This window comes from Taurulus bubalis, assembly GCF_910589615.1.
Source record: "Taurulus bubalis genome assembly, chromosome: 12".
NCBI lineage: Eukaryota > Metazoa > Chordata > Actinopteri > Perciformes > Cottidae > Taurulus > Taurulus bubalis.
In genome coordinates this window covers 237,392-256,118 of record NC_136600.1, presented here as the reverse complement: position 1 = coordinate 256,118, position 18,727 = coordinate 237,392, and the positions used below count along the sequence as shown (strand labels likewise).

General features: G+C 42.4%; 1 protein-coding gene across 1 annotated transcript; it reads right to left on the bottom strand.

Annotated features, from left to right (window-relative positions):
- Positions 1-3,297: 3,297 nt before the first annotated feature.
- Positions 3,298-17,059, bottom strand: cndp1 (carnosine dipeptidase 1; the record flags this gene model as incomplete). The annotated part of the gene is made up of 11 exons (XM_079227880.1): positions 3,298-3,516; positions 3,986-4,133; positions 5,478-5,619; positions 5,754-5,918; positions 6,009-6,169; positions 7,108-7,192; positions 7,319-7,516; positions 11,646-11,734; positions 12,621-12,783; positions 14,752-14,895; positions 16,949-17,059. 11 exons carry the CDS (start codon positions 17,057-17,059, stop codon positions 3,438-3,440), a joined length of 1,485 nt encoding a protein of 494 aa, XP_079084006.1. The 3' UTR covers positions 3,298-3,437.
- Between the last annotated feature and the right edge of the window lie 1,668 nt (positions 17,060-18,727).

Sequence of the window (18,727 nt, the reverse complement as noted above, 5' to 3'; positions counted from 1 at the left end):
CCCTGAAAGAAGCTTGATTGTGTGACCTCCTTGTCACACAGATGATATTCCCCCACGCTTCCCTGGGACATTGACATCCCATAGCATCTTTGAGCTGGATTGAATACAACCTCAGAATGAACTCATGAGGCTGTACCGCTGTCTCAAAGTCCAGCAGAGTATGTATGTGTACTACTGTACCATGAATGGTGGTGCTGTTTGCCAACACTATACTGACAACAGCCCCTTCCAGTTGGTGGACAGACAGCCTTCCACCCTCAGGAGGTGATGCGAGAACGTATTCTCCAGCCTAAATGTTCATATTGTGGATGCTACAGTAGAGCAACTAAGGTTCCAACGCCTAAACAACCTTAGTCTTTAAATACCATATCGATGAAATGGATGCTAGCAGCAGTCGGGCAGCACTTGCCGCACAACTGGTGGGGAAAAATGAAAGAAAAACACAGCGAAAGGAACTACTTTCATCGCACTGTGCAGCAAGACATCCAGTCTGCCGAAAACCAAAGAAGTAGCAGTTCTACGTTGTCATGAATCCCTTTGTCAGGCCTCCATACTCGCCGAGGTTCTGGTAACCCGATTGGTTTGAGTCCTCTGCGCTGACTAATGAGCTATTCTGATCCTCACTGCTCGAGGTCAAAGTCATCCTTCATCCATCATCAGCAGCAAGCGATCACTGTCAACACCTACCGACCCACCAAACGCTGTTGTGTTTGTCTTTTGCCGCTGTGTTTTTCACTTCTGGGCCACCGTAGATGCTGCACCTCCTTTGCGCTTTTTCTCGCTGTAGTGCTTCTGTCCATTATGGTCAGTGACTTTCTTTGTCTGAAGGACACTGGCGCTCGGCCGAGAGCTCCTGCTCCAGCCGTTTAATTGAAACAGTGTAAAGAATTTTATTTTGGCACGAAAGCTGGACCAGAAAGGCCGGAGGAGCTGATAAAAAGGGATTAGGAGGAACGCGTTAACCGTGACACGGCAGCTTGTGGAGGAATTAGTAAATGCCAGACCACCCTGTTGGGCCGGGCAGAGGACAAACCAATGATTAATGGAGCGGTCAAAGGCGACACCTAAAACCAATTTCACAAGAGCTGAGGGACATTACGAACTAGTGGAACCATGAACCCCCTCACTCACCTGCAGTCCGGCCCGGTACCGTCTGCACAGAATGCACAAATAACCCTCAACAGCACATGTAGAATCCATTATTAGTCATTATTAGAATAAGGGAGGAGTTACATGTTTTTTTTATATCTCAATCATTACTTGTATTTGAGTATTTCTGTGTTGTGTTGTTGGGACCAAATAATCTGAATACTACTACTTACTACTTGCAGTCTTTCTTTTATTGAATCCAACATATAATATCCTTCATTTTCATCGAATGCTTTCAAAATGAGGATAATTAAGACTTAATTTTGCTTGTTAATTCAGGTCATAAATAATACCATTCACAACCCATCTCCTGATCATTTCAGTGAACGGATCCATGAGTGGATCTATTCACTATAAGGTGCCCGTCACACTGAAGCCAAACAGCTTGAAGCCCACTAGTGTAAACCCCACTGCACGACTCCATTTCAGTTTCACAGGACAGCGCCTGCTCCGAGGTGGATTAAGTCTTGCTGCTGTGAAATAAAGTTATTCTCAGCCCCAACACGGCCCTGTCCTCAATACCAAAGCACTTTATAAATAGGCCATCAAATAGGGCACTGTTACATCTGAGCGCTGCCTTGTGTCGGGCAGTCACGCTGAGTTTTGGTTGAAGTCACTGAGTTTCATGTGATTCTTTTTTTGAGGCTCTCTGTGGGTGAAATATTGCTTTTGTTTGTAAACCCTAGTCTTCCAATACTATATTTACTTTACAGTTAATTTCCCAGCTGAAAATGAATGTCCCTGTTTTCTGCAGGTGTGTGACCAGCTTGGCAGAGAAGACAATCTGCTGCATTTGAACCGCCCTCCAGTGGAGACAGTGTGTACTGCACTGTAAACACCTCCACCAGTGAGGACATGAGTGGACCACGGAGAACAGGTGGGTATTCTCATCCCACCACTTTCAATGCAAATGAGGCCGATTCATGGTGTCTTCTCTCAACGGTTGAAATAAAGGGCTGAACTCGCTCCGCTTTGTCTGCTGCCCTCTGGAGGACAATAAAATCACGCTTAACACTGAAGATGAACTCCTTCCTTGCTGCCGCACCACAGTGCCGTGTGTGTGTGTGTGTGTGTGTGTGTGTGTGTGTGTGTGTGTTGGTGGGGAGGGTCAGCTGGTGTTGTGAATCAGGCCGCTGAGGTGTCGAGACACGGCTTCTTCCCAACACCAGGGTTCCTCCCCACCGCCTCCATCTGGGCAGCACAAGATGGGAGGAGCTGCTCTCTGCAAAGGGTTGTATTGGATACTGTTTCTTTGTACTATTTCTAGTGAATATGGATTTTCCATCATAACTTTGTATAATAAATGCTTATTTGAGTCAATGGCAAATGTATGTTGTATTAAGCTTATTGTTGATCTTTTTCTCACGTTATTAAAAGAGGTGTCAGCATCTTGGACTAAGAATAAGAGGTCCAGATGTTGTTGATTCTAGAAACAGGCCTCATGGTTAAATGATCCCACAAGTGCGATGACCACGAGCTTTCAACATTATGTGGCGGTCACATGGTGGCACACATGGACACACAAAAGCCTTAATTTAAATAACAGGCTACGTAAATTGTGTTATCTAAATAATTTAAACTAAGCAAGTAACGTTACATAGATTTATTGACATTGATTTATTTAAAATGCTGCAGATAGAAAGTCAACGTTGAGTCACTTTAAGTTACACAGACTACGTCAGTTAGGTTATGTAACCAAGTAAACGTTGACTTATTTATTATTTACTTGGTTATTTTAACCACTATATTTTCTCACAGAGATCACATTTCTTACACCTTTCTTTCCAAATGCTACATTTGAGATTACACTACTTGTTGAGATGTTGTGCAACATTTATATTGAACAATGTTGACGGTCAAATGCAGAGTAAAGCATATGAATAGGGCTTTGTCTTGGACGACGGTGGATTCTGTCCACACAGCCTGCCTGGACCACTCCTGTCCACCTCCATTCTCAGCCTCCTGACATCCCTGTTCCTATAATACTGTAAATGAGTGGTAAATAAACGTCTCATGACGATAGGAACAATATTTGTGTCGTCTCATCAATCAAGGAAAATGTTGACACTTTCTATAATTCAAAAAGTACACAAGTGTTGCATTGTACAGCGTTTACTAGGTAGATAGATATCTTTTACAGATGCAGATAAATAAAAGCTTGGCAACACAGAAAAATGGATGAAAGAAAGATAAAAGCACAGTGAAAATAATATAAAACCATTCTTGTGTCACAGAGCTCACGTGTAGCTGGTATGTTTTAGCGGTTCATTTAATTATGAAATGAAACTTCACACGCTGGTCTTCTTAATTTGGGATACTTCATTCAGGTAGGAGATGAATAACTTGGTTCCCTCAATATAGTTGTACCTGGGACAAGAAAGTTAAAGGAAGAAAATGGTAAGTGGAATTTCTTTTCAGGCAAAAATCTGAATGTTGGACGGACAATCTGCTGCATTGATGACTCACCGTGATAAAAGCAGATATGGAACAACATGCAAGTCCCATTTACACAATTTACAGACATCCATTATTCATAGCAATGCTATTATAGTCCCTGTTCTGCTTTTGCTGTTTTTGCATGTCTATCTTTTAATTAGATTGATTTTATGCTGGCTTCCCTATAATCAGTCATAACAGGGAATATTAGGTGATCGGATTATTTCATTTCATGTGGATAGTTAAGAGAAGATAGGATGCCTGAGCCCTGAAGGTCCACATGCATCCTGTGCTCACATGATCTCTCCAACAGGCCCGATAGATAAGATGAACTATTAAAGGTTACATTTCAAACTTGCTGTTAAAAATTAAATGGAAAGAAAGGAAATACGTGTACCACCTGCTCATTTTCTCATTCTGGGAGTGCAGTCCGTCGTCAAAGCCTCCAATGGGCATCATGATGATGCTTTTTCCCGTCACATCCTGGAAGGTTCTGGCGACAGGAATAGTCCCACCCTCACGAATCAGATCAGGATCCATGTCAAAAACTGGGGAAGGTAGGACATCTTTTATTATGGTGGAATGGACGGCATTCTACCACAGATTAAAACAAAACAAACTGTAGAGGCATATAACATGAAATATAAATGCAATGTAAGATTCATAAAAGGTAAGCCAAAAGCAGTAATAAATGGCAACATCATAAAACCAACTTCATATTGGTGTAAGGCCAGATGACCAGTTCGAGAAGGTCGGATGAACTAATTAAACGCTTGTTTTTAATGCATCTCTAAGAGAGGAGGGGTCAGCAGGGACCTGGCCAATGCGCACCTGTTTTTAGAGGCAGAGTTGCACCGCTCAATGGACAATTGAACGAGGCGGCCAATCAAATCAAGCAAAAGGCAGGCTATACTAACGGATATTATAGATTTTTATAAAGATGACCTATATCAGTTTTCCCCTCCTCCTTGTTTAACAGCAGAGCAACAATAACAGCACGATGTCTGCATTGAATCATCCCCCCGCCCGTTATTTACATTTGACCGCCTGGTTGCAAACATACCCTGTTCTACAGCCTCATCAGCTGTTTTGCCCGGCTCGCTCTGCCAAGGGGCGTTTTTGAAGCGGCTGCGTCTCGGTATCTCAGCCAGGGCTCATGGAAGGTCACGGCCAAGTACGGGTGCCGTTCCCGAAGATCCGTTCCCAATCACAAACAGACAGGGGTGGGGCTATGAAATCGGCGGAAGATGCGAGCCAAACCCAAAGTAGAGGTTTGAGAACTTTTGTTTCCTGATGACTGTGCCCTGATTGCTGACTCAGATGAAGAAACTATAGGCCAGTATGGGCCGCTTCTCCTCAGCTTGGGCCAAACCATCAAACACAAAGACGTACTGTACCAACCGGCTCCTGGCAAACCCTACATCGAGCCCACCATCACAAGTAGAGCTACCTTGGAAGTCCTCGGTCTTGTGCTGTTACACCTTTTTGATTAAGTTAAAATCAGGATTGCCAAGGCTTGTGCAGCCTTTGGACATCTACGGAACTAGGTATGGGAAAGGACTGGCATCAAGCAAGGGACCAAAGTGAAAGTCTGCCAGCACCCTGCCACGAAACTGTGACACCTTCAACTGAGGTACCACTGAGGACCAAATGGCAGGACCAATGCTGATACCGAAGTCCTCATCAAGGCCAATATTCCCAGCATTCCCACCCTGCTGGTGCAGGCACAGCTCAGACGAAACGGCCGTGAGACCGGAATGTCCTGCATGAGACTATGGTCTGGCTAGTTTGCAAATTCCCAATTTCTTCCCCACTAAACTTCAGGTACAGTGCTATAAACTCTGTCATGATTGTGATGCAGTGACTTTAATGATGATGGGTGTGTTCCGTACCTCTCTTTACAGCAGCCTTCCCGGCCTCATAGAGAGGATGTTGCGTGTTAGCCAGCCAAGGCTTGGCCCCAATCACCATTGTGACTTTCAGTTTATTGGGACTCTTTCGCTTGGCAAACACTGAGTGAAGGTAATCAGTGACCTAAAGCGTCAAACCAACAACATAAGAGCAGAAATAGTTCATGACAAGAAAGTGTTAGCTTGTTCTGGGAAAAAAAAAAAGAGACATGATTCGGCCATTTTTTTTCAAAGCAGAGAATTCACTTCCTGTTTTACCTGTTTCTTGACCATAGCGGGGTCCATGTTGGGAACTTGTCTAATGGAGAACTTAGCGGTAACCTTCGCAGGGATGACGGTCTTTGTGCCAGGGTCAGAGAAGGCCCCCTCGATGCCATGAATGGTGACGGTGGGGTAGCGCCACATGTGGGCCAACAAGTCCACCTGCAGGAACACAATGACCATCACGTCTGATGGTGTCCACCTTGTCTTTCACACAGATTATTTTGACAGTTTTCAAGACGATAGTCTGACCTTATTGGTGTACATGAGCTGGCTGACACCGATCTTGGTCTTGTAGTTGTCCAAGTCAAACTGGATGTCCTGATACATTCTCCATTCCTCATCAGAGAGTGGAGCCACGGCCTCTCTGATACCTGGAATCAGGATCTTACCACTGGGGCTGATCAGTGTGTCTAAGACGAGAAGTTACAAAAGAAGAATTTTGATCTGGTTTTAACCGTCATCCTACATACAACATTATAAGGACTACCAACTCGGAAACTCCAAGAATAAACTACTGTAATAAACAACAATCATCAAAATCTAACCCTAACACTCAAAAACATTATTAGTCATGTAATTAACTGCCCTCTGAGGAAAAGAGGTAACAAATAACCGGTCAAGGGGTTTAAAACATTTAAATATCGTAAAAATAAAAAATAAAGTATAAATAAGAGCAGATTTATATGTACGTATGTGCGTAAGCGTGTATGCATGTACGTGGGTTACAATTCGGTTTCAGACTAAAAAAGACAAAAATATGGATATTAATAGAATGAGTCAAGTTTGTAAAAACATAGTGAAGGATGACCAGATGGGGTGGTGTTCTGTTGTATTGTAAATGATGGAGGGGGTTAGATTTTCCATTGAAATGTATTCGATCATTAGGTTTTTCCAGTGTGTGATGTGTATGTTATTCCTCAATTTCCAGTTCATGAGGATAGTTTTCTTGGCGATAGTTAAGGCCACGAGGAGTAATTGGCGGTTTGTTTTGCTCTGTCTGTCTTCCTGGTCTGCCTCATCCCATTATCCCCTTCACTGTGCTTACTAGGAGACATTTCAACAGTAAACCTCAGCAAAACGGACCATACCATTCTTAACCTTGACGTTTGGTGACCATCTCTTCCGGTTAATAACATAATTCTTTGTTTAGTTTTTTTCTCTATCCTCCCGTTCTTCTCAGGTCTCTATTCTAAAAAGGGATTTACGGTTTTAGATAGAGGTTAAAAAATTGAATTGAATTGTTTTGCCCTGCGGTACCTGGCATATTGCTGAGGCTTAGTCCAATGTCTTATCCTCTTGCTAATGACTGAATAAAGGAATGTATGAATGTGCACTAAAAAACACTCACCAAGAATGCCTATAAGGTCAGTCATCGGTTCAATCACGGTGCCTCCGTAAACACCTGAATGTAAGTCCTGTTTAGGTCCGTCAACCTGCAATCGCACCACAAAAGAGCTTAGTGACACACGTCTGCCCAAAGAATTAGGAAATACTTATTTGTAACAAAATGTTTGCTGTTCATATTTGGGATTTGTGTGTGTGTGTTGTGCAATTGCAACCTCAGCAAAGAAGTAGCAGTTGCCCCTGGTGCCGTAGGTGAGGGCGGGCCGTCTGCTGAGCCAGCCGCAGTCGGAGATGATGATGTAATCCACGTCCGAGAAGAAGGTGTCCCTTTGCGCAAGGATCATGGCGTCCAGGCCATTAGAGCCTGTCTCCTCCATGCCCTCGATGACGAACTTCACATTTACCGGCAGCTCCTGGTGGACAGACAGAACAGACAGTGCTACTCCGTCACAAGCTGGTGGAAGAGAATCTTTTCTGCAATCAGGCGGCAACCTCCGGTTCTGCTGAGTGAAGCCAATGTAGAAATGTCTTTAACTGGCATTCTCTCTCCTGCCCACCAGGGGGCGACTCCTCTGGTTGTATAGAAGTCTATGCTTCATGTGTTAAAGCTGCATTCTCTCTCCTGCCCACCAGGGGGTGACTCCTCTGGTTGTATAGAAGTCTATGCTTCATGTATTAAAGCTGCATTCTCTCTCCTGCCCACCAGGGGGCGACTCCTCTGGTTAAATAGAAGTCTATGCTTCATGTGTTAAAGCTGCATTCTCTCTCCTGCCCACCAGGGGGCGACTCCTCTGGTTGTATAGAAGTCTATGCTTCATGTGTTAAAGCTGCATTCTCTCTCCTGCCCACCAGGGGGCGACTCCTCTGGTTGTATAGAAGTCTATATAAATCTATATAAATGAAACATGAGTTTATGTCTCAATCTCTAGTTTCAAGTCTTCTTCAATACAGCATGATGTCCATTTAGTAAATTATGGTCATTTAGAGTCAAACAGAACGTTGCGATGAATACATCCAATTCTTATGTACAGTCTGTCTGCAACCGATATATTTTTAACGATGCCTTTTTTAAATTGTAAGTGTTTCAGCAGAGTCTGTGGACCTAAAATCCTGAGCCATTAACCACATATGAATCTAGTCGACACCCACACAATTCCTCTCTCCTTAATGCATCCAGCATCTGGCTGAGGCCTTTTGATGAGCATATTCAGCTCCGTGTTGTTGTCACCAGATAAAATGGCAGCGAGGATGGTGGGAACAGACTGCTGCAGTGACTTTGCAAGTCGGTCTGACAGAAGCTCAGCTCTTCTCTCCCTCGCCGAGGATATGCGGTTTCTCCTGTGGTGACACTTTCTGTGACGCCCACGTCTATAATGCCTTCTTAACAAACTTATAACGTGTTATAACTTGCTTTTAGTACTGTATCATTATAGATATTAATCTAAATATCCAAAAGGATTTATAACTAATCATCATTCACTAATTCTCATTCTCAGATTTGTTTTGCAAGGACCTTAGTATATTTCCCATAGTTGTTTTTATATATATATATAAGGTTGTATTTATTTTTTCACATTACTTAAAGCAAACAATGGCCACTGAAGAGTAAGTCATATTCACATTATAATGCATTAAAATTGTGGTTTGCATTATGAAAATATTATGGGAATATTAAAACACTATGGAACGCTGCAAAAAAAAGTCAGTGAGTGAGCAGTGACCAGCAATTATGAAGCGTTGATACTTGAAGACCTTAAAGTAATTATAAATTCCTTTATAGTGTGTTAAGATCACTGTCATAAGGCATTATGAATATCCATAAGTGCTACTGATTATAATTATTCGTGGCTGTCAGCAGATTTAACGCATTATAGAGATGTAGCCATAGAAAGTATTATTGTGCATACGCCGTCTATCTGTTTCTCTGTTGACAGCGTTCTCAAGTCCAGATGATGATTGGTCACAAGGGTGTAGGTTTGGTCTCAGCATTGGTAGGGACCCCCCTTTTTCCACCCAAAAAATGTGTCTTGAGCCGCAAAAGCTATTTGCTTATAAAGTTGTATATATAGTCATATTATACATATAAAAACTATAGATTGTTGTATTTATGAAATCATAGAACAAGAATAAAGACAATTCTAAATAAATAAATACTGTCATGTGTTGACTATGAGACTACAGAAAACTATGCAGACACAAAGTCCTGTCAATACTTGTGGCTAATCTGGTAGGGTGCTTGTCCTTGGACTGCAAGATAGCAGGTTCAATCCCCATATGAGGTTTATATTTTAAACGCATATCTTTTGCTACGTAGCGTCCACACAACGCCGGACTTTTAGAGCACCGCAAACGGAGGAAGACGGATCCGTTTTTACTAGCGGACGCCTCAAGTGTCTCATTAGCTGCCACAGACCAGCAGCAGGAGTGGAGTTTGCGGCTCCGAAGTCGCGGTTTGCCGACCCCGCTTCCTCAACCTGCTGCATCTCTTTCTGCATGTCAAGAATCACGTGGTGTTTCTGACTCGCCACTTCAGCCAATTAAATGACAGCATCTTGTCTCGAGGCTCGAAGGCGCATTGGAAAACGTGGAAATATTTTTTCCTCTCTTCTGGGCGACGGACATAGTATAGATCAGGGATTCCCAAAGTGTGGTGCGCGAGCTGCCTCTAGGGGGTGCGCGAGAGGAAAAATGTAATGGTGGTCTAATGGTGTAATAATTAATATTATAATACGGGTAGATCAAATGAAGCATTCTGATTGGTTGAGAGTGAGTCACGAGGTGTACTTTATTCAGCCATAAAGTACTGTACAGCCTGTTTACATTTAGAGCGTTCCATATCAGTGCGCACTTAAAAATAACAGGTAGATTTAAATTGCGCGACCGTTAGTTGTCATTTCAAGCTTGACAGTTAAAAACATGTTGGTGTAAACTTTGATATTTTAACGTCCGCAGTAACGACTCAGACGTTGGTTTCCTTAACTTGCAGGTTTATTGCTTGAGTGTTCACAGTATTGCAACGGGGCTCTTCGCAAACAGTAACGTTAGCTCAAACGGAACAGCTAACAAGCTAACGTAGCATCCCCCACACTAGCATAACGAACGACAACACAACGTCACTTCCTCCCTAAACTAAAGATGAGGAATGAAAAGGGTTGGACCACAAAATCGTGATCATTTCTAGTGAGAGATAATTACGTCGGTCATTTCCCAACGCGAGGCAAGTTCTCTAAACATCATGGAGGAGAAAGATGACGGAGAAAAGACGGACAGAAGCAGCGAGAGCACTTCTTTACATCGGTGGCTGCGTGTCATCCTCCACCTGCTTCCAACCGGCCTGGTCAGTAAACCGTGTTATAGTCCCGTATGTGCGTCCCGGGACTATTTTCTCTGTCGCTGAAATGCGATACACAACGTTTGGTGGCTACAACTATTTTGTGCTGAAAGGGAGCTTAATATTACTATTTATAAAGTCGCAGGTACCCGTATTATAAAAGCAAAAAGGTACTCGAGGCAGCACTGTGTCTACAAAGGAGTTGTCCGCTGCTCGTCGGGCCTAACAACTCCCTTGAACAGTACATTACTGCACGACACAGTACTGCCCCTCGTACCTTATTGCTTAATTAAACATAATTTTAAAAAAAATTAAGTAGGATTTTTCAATTATAAAAAGTTGGACATGATCCCGGTGTCCAACAACACTGTCTCGCGCCGCATCGATGCTTTGTCCGAAGACATCCTGGCAACGTTAGTCAGTCGCGTGAAGAAGAGTGAGTTTTACGCTTAAACTGTCTTCAATTGCGCCAAACATCGTAGAGCTTTGTGCAAAGATGCAGGCCCATCCGTCGCATTAATAGATGTAAGTATGTGGCCAAATGTAATTGTTATTATTGCTACAGGTTACTGGGAATACTCACGTCTCTCACTTTCTCCCTCTCTATCTCTCTTGCTGCGCTGCATGTGAACATCCTCATATGGACTCCTCCTTTTTTATTTATATCTGTTTCTGAGCCTATGTGCCACTCTTTGTTCTTTACGTGGCTTACTGTGTTTAAGTAAATAAATGTGAAATGCAATCTGCCTCTGAGCCTGTGCGTGTGTCCTCGCCATCCTTATTGCTCTTTAAAAGTGACGCCCTGTGTAACTGACATTTATACAGCGGACTAAATCTTGTAACAAACGCCACGCGCGAGCAAACAGTTCTCGCATTGGTCCGATTTTATGCGACTATAAATAGGCTCTGTTGCGTTGTTTTTTTAAGGTGTGGGGGATTGGGGGTGCGTGAACCCAGTCGAGATGTAGAAGGGGATGCGTGGCCTAAAAAGTTTGGGAACCGCTGGTATACATAATAATACAAATACGTTTTCAAATATATTGTGCAAGATATTTTTTTCGTATTGGTGGGGACAATTGTGTCTTTCCCAAACTTTGGTCATGACTAGTCCCTATGGACCCTATGCAAACCTACGCCCTTGATTGGTCACATGGGTCACATGTGGGCAAAACCAACCCGATACAATGGTGGTACTGTGAACGTTCTCTCACCATACTGAGGGCCCGGTACGCCCCCACAGCATGGATCCAGGCTAGAACTGGGGCCTTGTTGTCGGACGCTCCTCTTCCATACAGGTTACCTGCAACAGGTACGGTGTTAAGACGTGTGTTCACCTGAAGAGAAGTACTGAATGTGACAACAAGCAGAGAAACTGACGACGTGACGGCTGCTTATATACACACACACACACACACACACACACATATATATATATATATATATATATATATACATATATATATATATATATATATATATATATATATATATATATATATATATATATATACATATATACACACATATACATATATATATATATATATATATATATATATATATATATATATATATATATATATATACAAACATATATATATATATATATATATATATATGTGTGTATATATATATATATATAGAAATATATATATATATATATACACAGTCAAAATGTTTGTCGTTTTGTTGCGTGGTTGATTTTTGCTGTTTTGTTGTGGTTGTAAGACACTGTTTGACCAAAATCTGACATTAAAGTGATATTTAAACTTATCCAATCTAATCGCTTGTCATCACGTCACTGAAGTTCCATAAGAAGGTCACATGATGACAACCATGACCTTGACAACTGAGGGAAACTCTATTCCCTGCTGACAAAAAGGAAAGTCTGAAGTGGTCATACACTGCCATCCATTGGCCAGCCGTGAGTGCAGCACAGAATCCTGAAAACCAAGATGGCTGCCGGATGGCCAGAGAGGCTGAGCAGCTCAGGAATATCTTGGCAATCTCTCTTCAATAGAGGACTCTTGCAGGTAAATAAATGCCAGTAGAAGAGTGTGCTTCTGACTGTTTATGACTTTTATGATGACTATGTATAACAGCTTCTTCTTTGGGTTTGTCCAATGCTTGGCAGCTCAGCTTGAGTGGGTCATGCTGTGCTGAGGAGCTGAATTAAAGGATGTTACCGTTGATGTCGGTCAGGTTGTATGGATCCGTCGCCCAACCGTCCTCCAGCTTCGCCGGCTGGACGTCCACATGGCCGTAGACGCACACCGTGTGTTTGCTTGGGTCGCTGCCAAACAGAGCTGTCACCACTTTAGGCAACGCTAACCTTCTCCCGTCAGGAAGCTGCAGACATTTAAAGGAGAGTTAGCATCAGCACGAACTGTTGCAGCTCTTTTTCAACAGCTATATACCACATGACCAGTACTCAATGTGCACAATCTCACCTGTGTGTATATTTCTCAAATATCTTTGGATTTCCTAAATTAAGGAGATGAACTTAAAGAGAAGCTATTTGAGAGCCTCATTTCATAGATTCAAAATGTTTCGTATAATCCAGTTTTATTTTGGTTTGGGTGTGTGACATTTGAAGATACCCGTGTCTTTACGTATTACAGTATTATCATTAGTTAGTCAACTTGGTGCAGGCATCCCCGGGACTTTGCAGTCGTTGCCATGAGATGCTGCATGATATGCTGCATAAGATGCTGCATAAGATGCTACATAAGATGCGGCATGAGATGCTACATGAGATGCTGCATGATATGCAAAATAAGATGCTGCATAATATGCTGCATGAGATGCTACATGAGATGCTACATAAGATGCGGCATGAGATGCTACATGAGATGCTGCATGATATGCTGCATAAGATGCTGCATAAGATGCTACATAAGATGCGGCATGAGATGCTACATGAGATGCTGCATGATATGCAAAATAAGATGCTGCATAATATGCTGCATGAGATGCTACATGAGATGCTACATAAGATGCTGCATAAGATGCTACATAAGATGCATCATGAGATGCTACATAAGATGCAGCATGAGATGCTACATAAGATGCAGCATGAGATGCTACATAAGATGCAGCATGAGATGCTACATAAGATGCAGCATGAGATGCTGCATGGGGTGCTGTATAAGATGCTACATAAGATGCTGCATGAGATGCAACATAAGATGCTACATAAGATGTTGCATGATTTGCTACATAATATGCTGCATGAGATGCTACATGAGATGCTACATAAGATGCTGCATAAGATGCTACATAATATGCATCATGAGATGCTACATAAGATGCAGCATGAGATGCTACATAAGATGCAGCATGAGATGCTACATAAGATGCAGCATGAGATGCTACATAAGATGCAGCATGAGATGCTGCATGGGGTGCTGTATAAGATGCTACATAAGATGCTGCATGAGATGCAACATAAGATGCTACATAAGATGTTGCATGATTTGCTACATAATATGCTGCATGAGATGCTACATGAGATGCTACATGAGATGCTGCATAAGATGCTACATAAGATGCAGCATGAGATGCTACATAAGATTTTGCATGATATGCTACATAATATGCTGCATGAGATGCTACATTATATGCTACGTAAGATGCTGCATGATATGCTTTATAAGATGCTACATAATAGGCTGCATGAGATGCTACATGAGATCCTACATGGCTGAAGAGACAATCAGGTCCTTCTACAGAGGTTTCTCAATGTTGGATTATTAAACCAAACAAGTTTGCTTCCATCAAATCGAGTATAAGAAAATGGTGTGCATTCAAAATATACTTAAAGCACCAACAGTAAAAGCTATATGTTTCAGATATATGTTGGTGGTTTAATCTATAATAATACATCAATACCTGCGTAAATGTATCTAGTTAATTCAGCTTTTCTATTAATTAATTAATAAGCTTGTGGATTCAGTAAAACAGGCCAATATTGTGGACCCATTATACAGGGAAGTGCTGCTGCTCATCTTCCCAAAATAAAGACATTGGTACTTTGATATCAAAGGGTCATCAGCTACTGTTTCTACTCCTCACTCAGACTACACTGCAGGAACAACGAGGCTACGCTGGTCCTCGTTAGCGGCGAGAAGCGGAGGATGTTGACCTCTCGTTCCAACCTCAAACATCTTAAAATGTGCAATGAGTTTTGGAAGCAGCTTAAATGTGTCTCAGTCAGTAACGAGGAGGTAGATGGGCCAAGCTCGCTGTTTGAAAGGGTTTACGAACCAATTAGGCCGACGATTACATTCACAGCTCTAATGTCTCACTGTCACTGACTTCTTGCTCTCCGATGTCCGCCAGCTCGACAGTCCCTCCCATGAGCCTCAGCTTCTGAGCCACCACCTCCATCATGCGGTGCAGGTCTGGTCTCTTCAAGATGTTGCTGGAGTCGCTTTCGATTGCAACCCAGTCCCGGAGAGCCTGAAGCACACACACATGCAGACACAGCGTTCCTGTGAAACATACTCTGCTGCACACTACGAGAGTCAAATGACTAAGATTATTTTTTAAAGCATAAGAGTATGTGCCCTTTTGTTTTGCTTTGCATAATACTGCCACCTTGTGGTCAAGAGGGCCTAATGACTCAACTTCAACTTTCATATGAGCAAGTTAACACTCTGAGGTCTGGGGTCATTTTCTCGATTTTACATAATTTTTAAATTTCCTTTTTTAAAGTCACTTGCATATGATACATACATGTGTTGTATATCAACAATTACATAACAATCTCAGCTATCTATATAATGAGGTCCCAAGGCACAAGTGTAAAGAGAAAATATGACTAAAGTTGAAAAATGTAATCTTGATTTTGGAAATTGTTCATATTTGTTGTGAAAACATAACTTTCCTCATGTGGTATATCGGTTTTGGTGATGGAAATTTGTTTACCAAAGGTCTTAGGTTCACAAAAGCAGTGGAATATATGAATAAAATGGTAGCCACATGTAGATAAATGTCAAAAACCAAATTTATTATTATATGGTGGGGATGATGAGCTGTGGCTGGCTTTGAAGCCTGCTATGTGATGTGTTGGCAGGCAGACGGACTGGAGACTGCTGCATGTTGTCCTCTGGACCCTCGCAGCTCTGAATCCACTCTGTAAAATACATTAATACAAGTCAGTATGAGTTCACTGAAATAAAGTTAACGGTGATAGGGACAACAGTTGATTACCAACCGTTCATAGCTGTAGTCAACTATCTCCGTTAGCTCTCGTTAGCTCGCGCCGTGTTAGCAGCACCTAACGTGACATAAACACTACTGTAGTAACGATTAACGGAGATCCAACACTACTAGGCTTACTAAGTTCACTGTAAGAAAGTTAATGGTGACAGACAACAGTTGAGTATGCACCGTTCTGTCGTAGACACGGAAGAGACATCCAAAACGGAATCTAGTGACGCGCTAACGCTACGAAGCTATCGTCAACAAACAAACGTTAGTTACGGTCTTACAAACACATAATGGAGGTTCAACACTACTGGTCGTACTAAGTTCACTGTAAGAAAGTTAACGGTGATAGGGACAACAATTGATTACTCACCGTTCAGTCTCACACAAACGCTGTAGCCAGCTATCTGGCCCGTTAGCTCCGGCTAGCTCCTTGTTAGCGAATCCTTCAGGCACTGGAGCTGCGCCGTCTGTCCCCTCCAATATATTTGCTCAGGACTCTTTGCTTGGCATCTTCTGACTCACACTGAAGCTTTGCACACGTCGTAAGACACGTCCATGTTTAGATGCTCAGACGCGGAAGTGGAAACCATATCCGCCAGATTTGAAACTATATCTCTGTGACGTATTATTGCTAAGATATAATTGTATTAAAAACTTAAACGTCTGCCGCCGCTTCGAAGCGGGCCCCGCCCCCAAAGGGTTAAAGGGGACAAATCATGAAAAGCTCACCTGTTCAGTGCTCCGGCACACACATTGTGTTAATAAGACAAGTATACCAATCATACACATATTTTACATTAAAGCGTGTAAACATGGTTTAAACAGGTTGGCTCCCTATTGAGACCAGCTGAATGTGTTTGAGCCACTATATTAGTGAAATGTTCATGTTCTGTTCATTTCCGTAAAAACACAATATTTTCCACCCATCGTTTCTTTTTAATCATTTGAATGATATTGACTGTGACAATAGTGAAAAAAAAGGTTTTCCAATAAAATGTAATGTTGGAAATGAAAAGCCCTTTAACTTTTTTTTTTTTTTACACCTAATACTAGTTCACTTTCCTCATTAGTGTTGCTTAATTTCCCCCACAATACGCCCCCAAAGTGGCGTCAGTTCTATTCGTATCGCCCAGCGTCCGCTCACAGGATAACACATGACATGAGCGTGTTTGACATCAAAGCGGTCACAGCATACGTGTTGCTCTATGGGACTAACAAACCCTGTGGTGTACATTCAACAGCTCTCGTGCTTGGACTCTGAACGTTCAGGGCGTAAGGAAGAAGAAGCTTTATACTGTACCTCCACGTATTCCTCTTGATGGCTGTCGATGTACTGCGCGAGCTCCGTATACTGGAAGGCATGGACAGTAGATATGACCAGCAGCATGGAGGGCAGAACTGGAAGATTCATCTGTTGGCAAAGTCAAAAAGTGAAGTGTTGACAGAGCCGATGTCTGTATTATATCATCAGAGTGCAGAATACTCCCGCAGTACAGTAAACACATCCGGTGTTGAAACATGAAGGTTATGAGTCACAAACCTGTGAAGATAAGAGACGACGCCACCAAACATTTCATCTCCCAACTCAACATTATTAGAGCTGCAACGAACCATTTCATATGTTTTTGGTTTAATTGTTTTTAAAATGTTTTTAACAATTTCTCAGAGTTCCATTGTTAGGTCTTCAAATATCTAAAACCCAAAGATATTCAGTTTACATGGATATATTATGTATCCTCTTTTTTTCAACTTTCAGATTTAGGTATATTTCAGTTTAAATAGTCAAATATTTTCAAAGTAAAGGTTGGCTCAGTGGATGGCCTTGTGTCTTACCTTGTCTCTGCTGGAGGTGTGTGGACAGTGTCCTACTGCAGGCAGACTGTGGCCCCGTGTGCACGCCTGCACATTTATACACCCTCCCGGAGGCCCCGGAGGTCACACAGTCAAACATTTCCTGACACTGTGCCAAGACTGCTGACAGATTAATTTTAGTTTTCCGCTGACAGGCACAAGAATTACACTCAATCTATTGATCTTGCTCCAAGAATGCACAGTGGGGTTCAGCAGGGACAAAAGCAGCGCAGTGAAATGAACAAGTTCCCGTTGTTAGTGTTTTGGAATCTCCAAGCAACCCCCCAATGGTGCTGCCCTTAAGGTTGAGCCACTTGAGCATTCCTAAAATAGGTTTGTCTGAAAATGTTTAATCCCATCACCTCTTCATGTTCATTGGATAAATTGTACTTAATACAAACTTCCTGTCTCTTTCAGTGTGAGAAGGGACTAGAGACTAGATTTGTCACTGTGTGAAAATAAAAGTTAAAGGGGTTTTAAAACCTAAAGTGGGCAACTGGGTCTTTAAACCTGTGTGCATGTTTGCTTTTGAGCTTGTTTTGTTTGAGTTTGTGTGCGCCTGGGTTCAGTATTCCAATTCCTTTGGGGACGGGGCCCGCGTCGATGCGTTAAACCAGGTGTTTAAGTTTTTAATAAAATGATATCTTAGCAATAATACGTCACAGAGATATGGTTTCAAATCTGGTGGATATGGTTTCCACTTCCGCGTCTGAGCATCTAAACATGGACGTGTCTTACGACGTGTGCAAAGCTTCAGTGTGACTCAGAAGATGCCAAGCAAAGAGTCCTGAGCAAATATATTGGAGGGGACAGACGGCGCAGCTCCAGTGCCTGAAGGATTCGCTAACAAGGAGCTAGCCGGAGCTAACGGGCCAGATAGCTGGCTACAGCGTTTCTGTGAGACTGAACGGTGAGTAATCAATTGTTGCCCCTATCACCGTTAACTTTCTTACAGTGAACTTAGTACGACTAGTCGTGTTGGACCTCCATTATGTGTTTGTAAGACCATAACTAACGTGTGTTTGTTGACGATAGCTTGGCGTTAGCGCGTCACTATATAGCGCTGTTTTGGATGTCTCTTCCGTGTCTACGACTGAACGGTGCATACTCAACTGTTGTACCGATCACCGTTAACTTTTTTCAGTGAACTCATACTGACTTGTATTAATGTATTTTACAGAGTGGATTCAGAGCTGCGAGGGTCCAGAGGACAACATGCAGCTGCAGC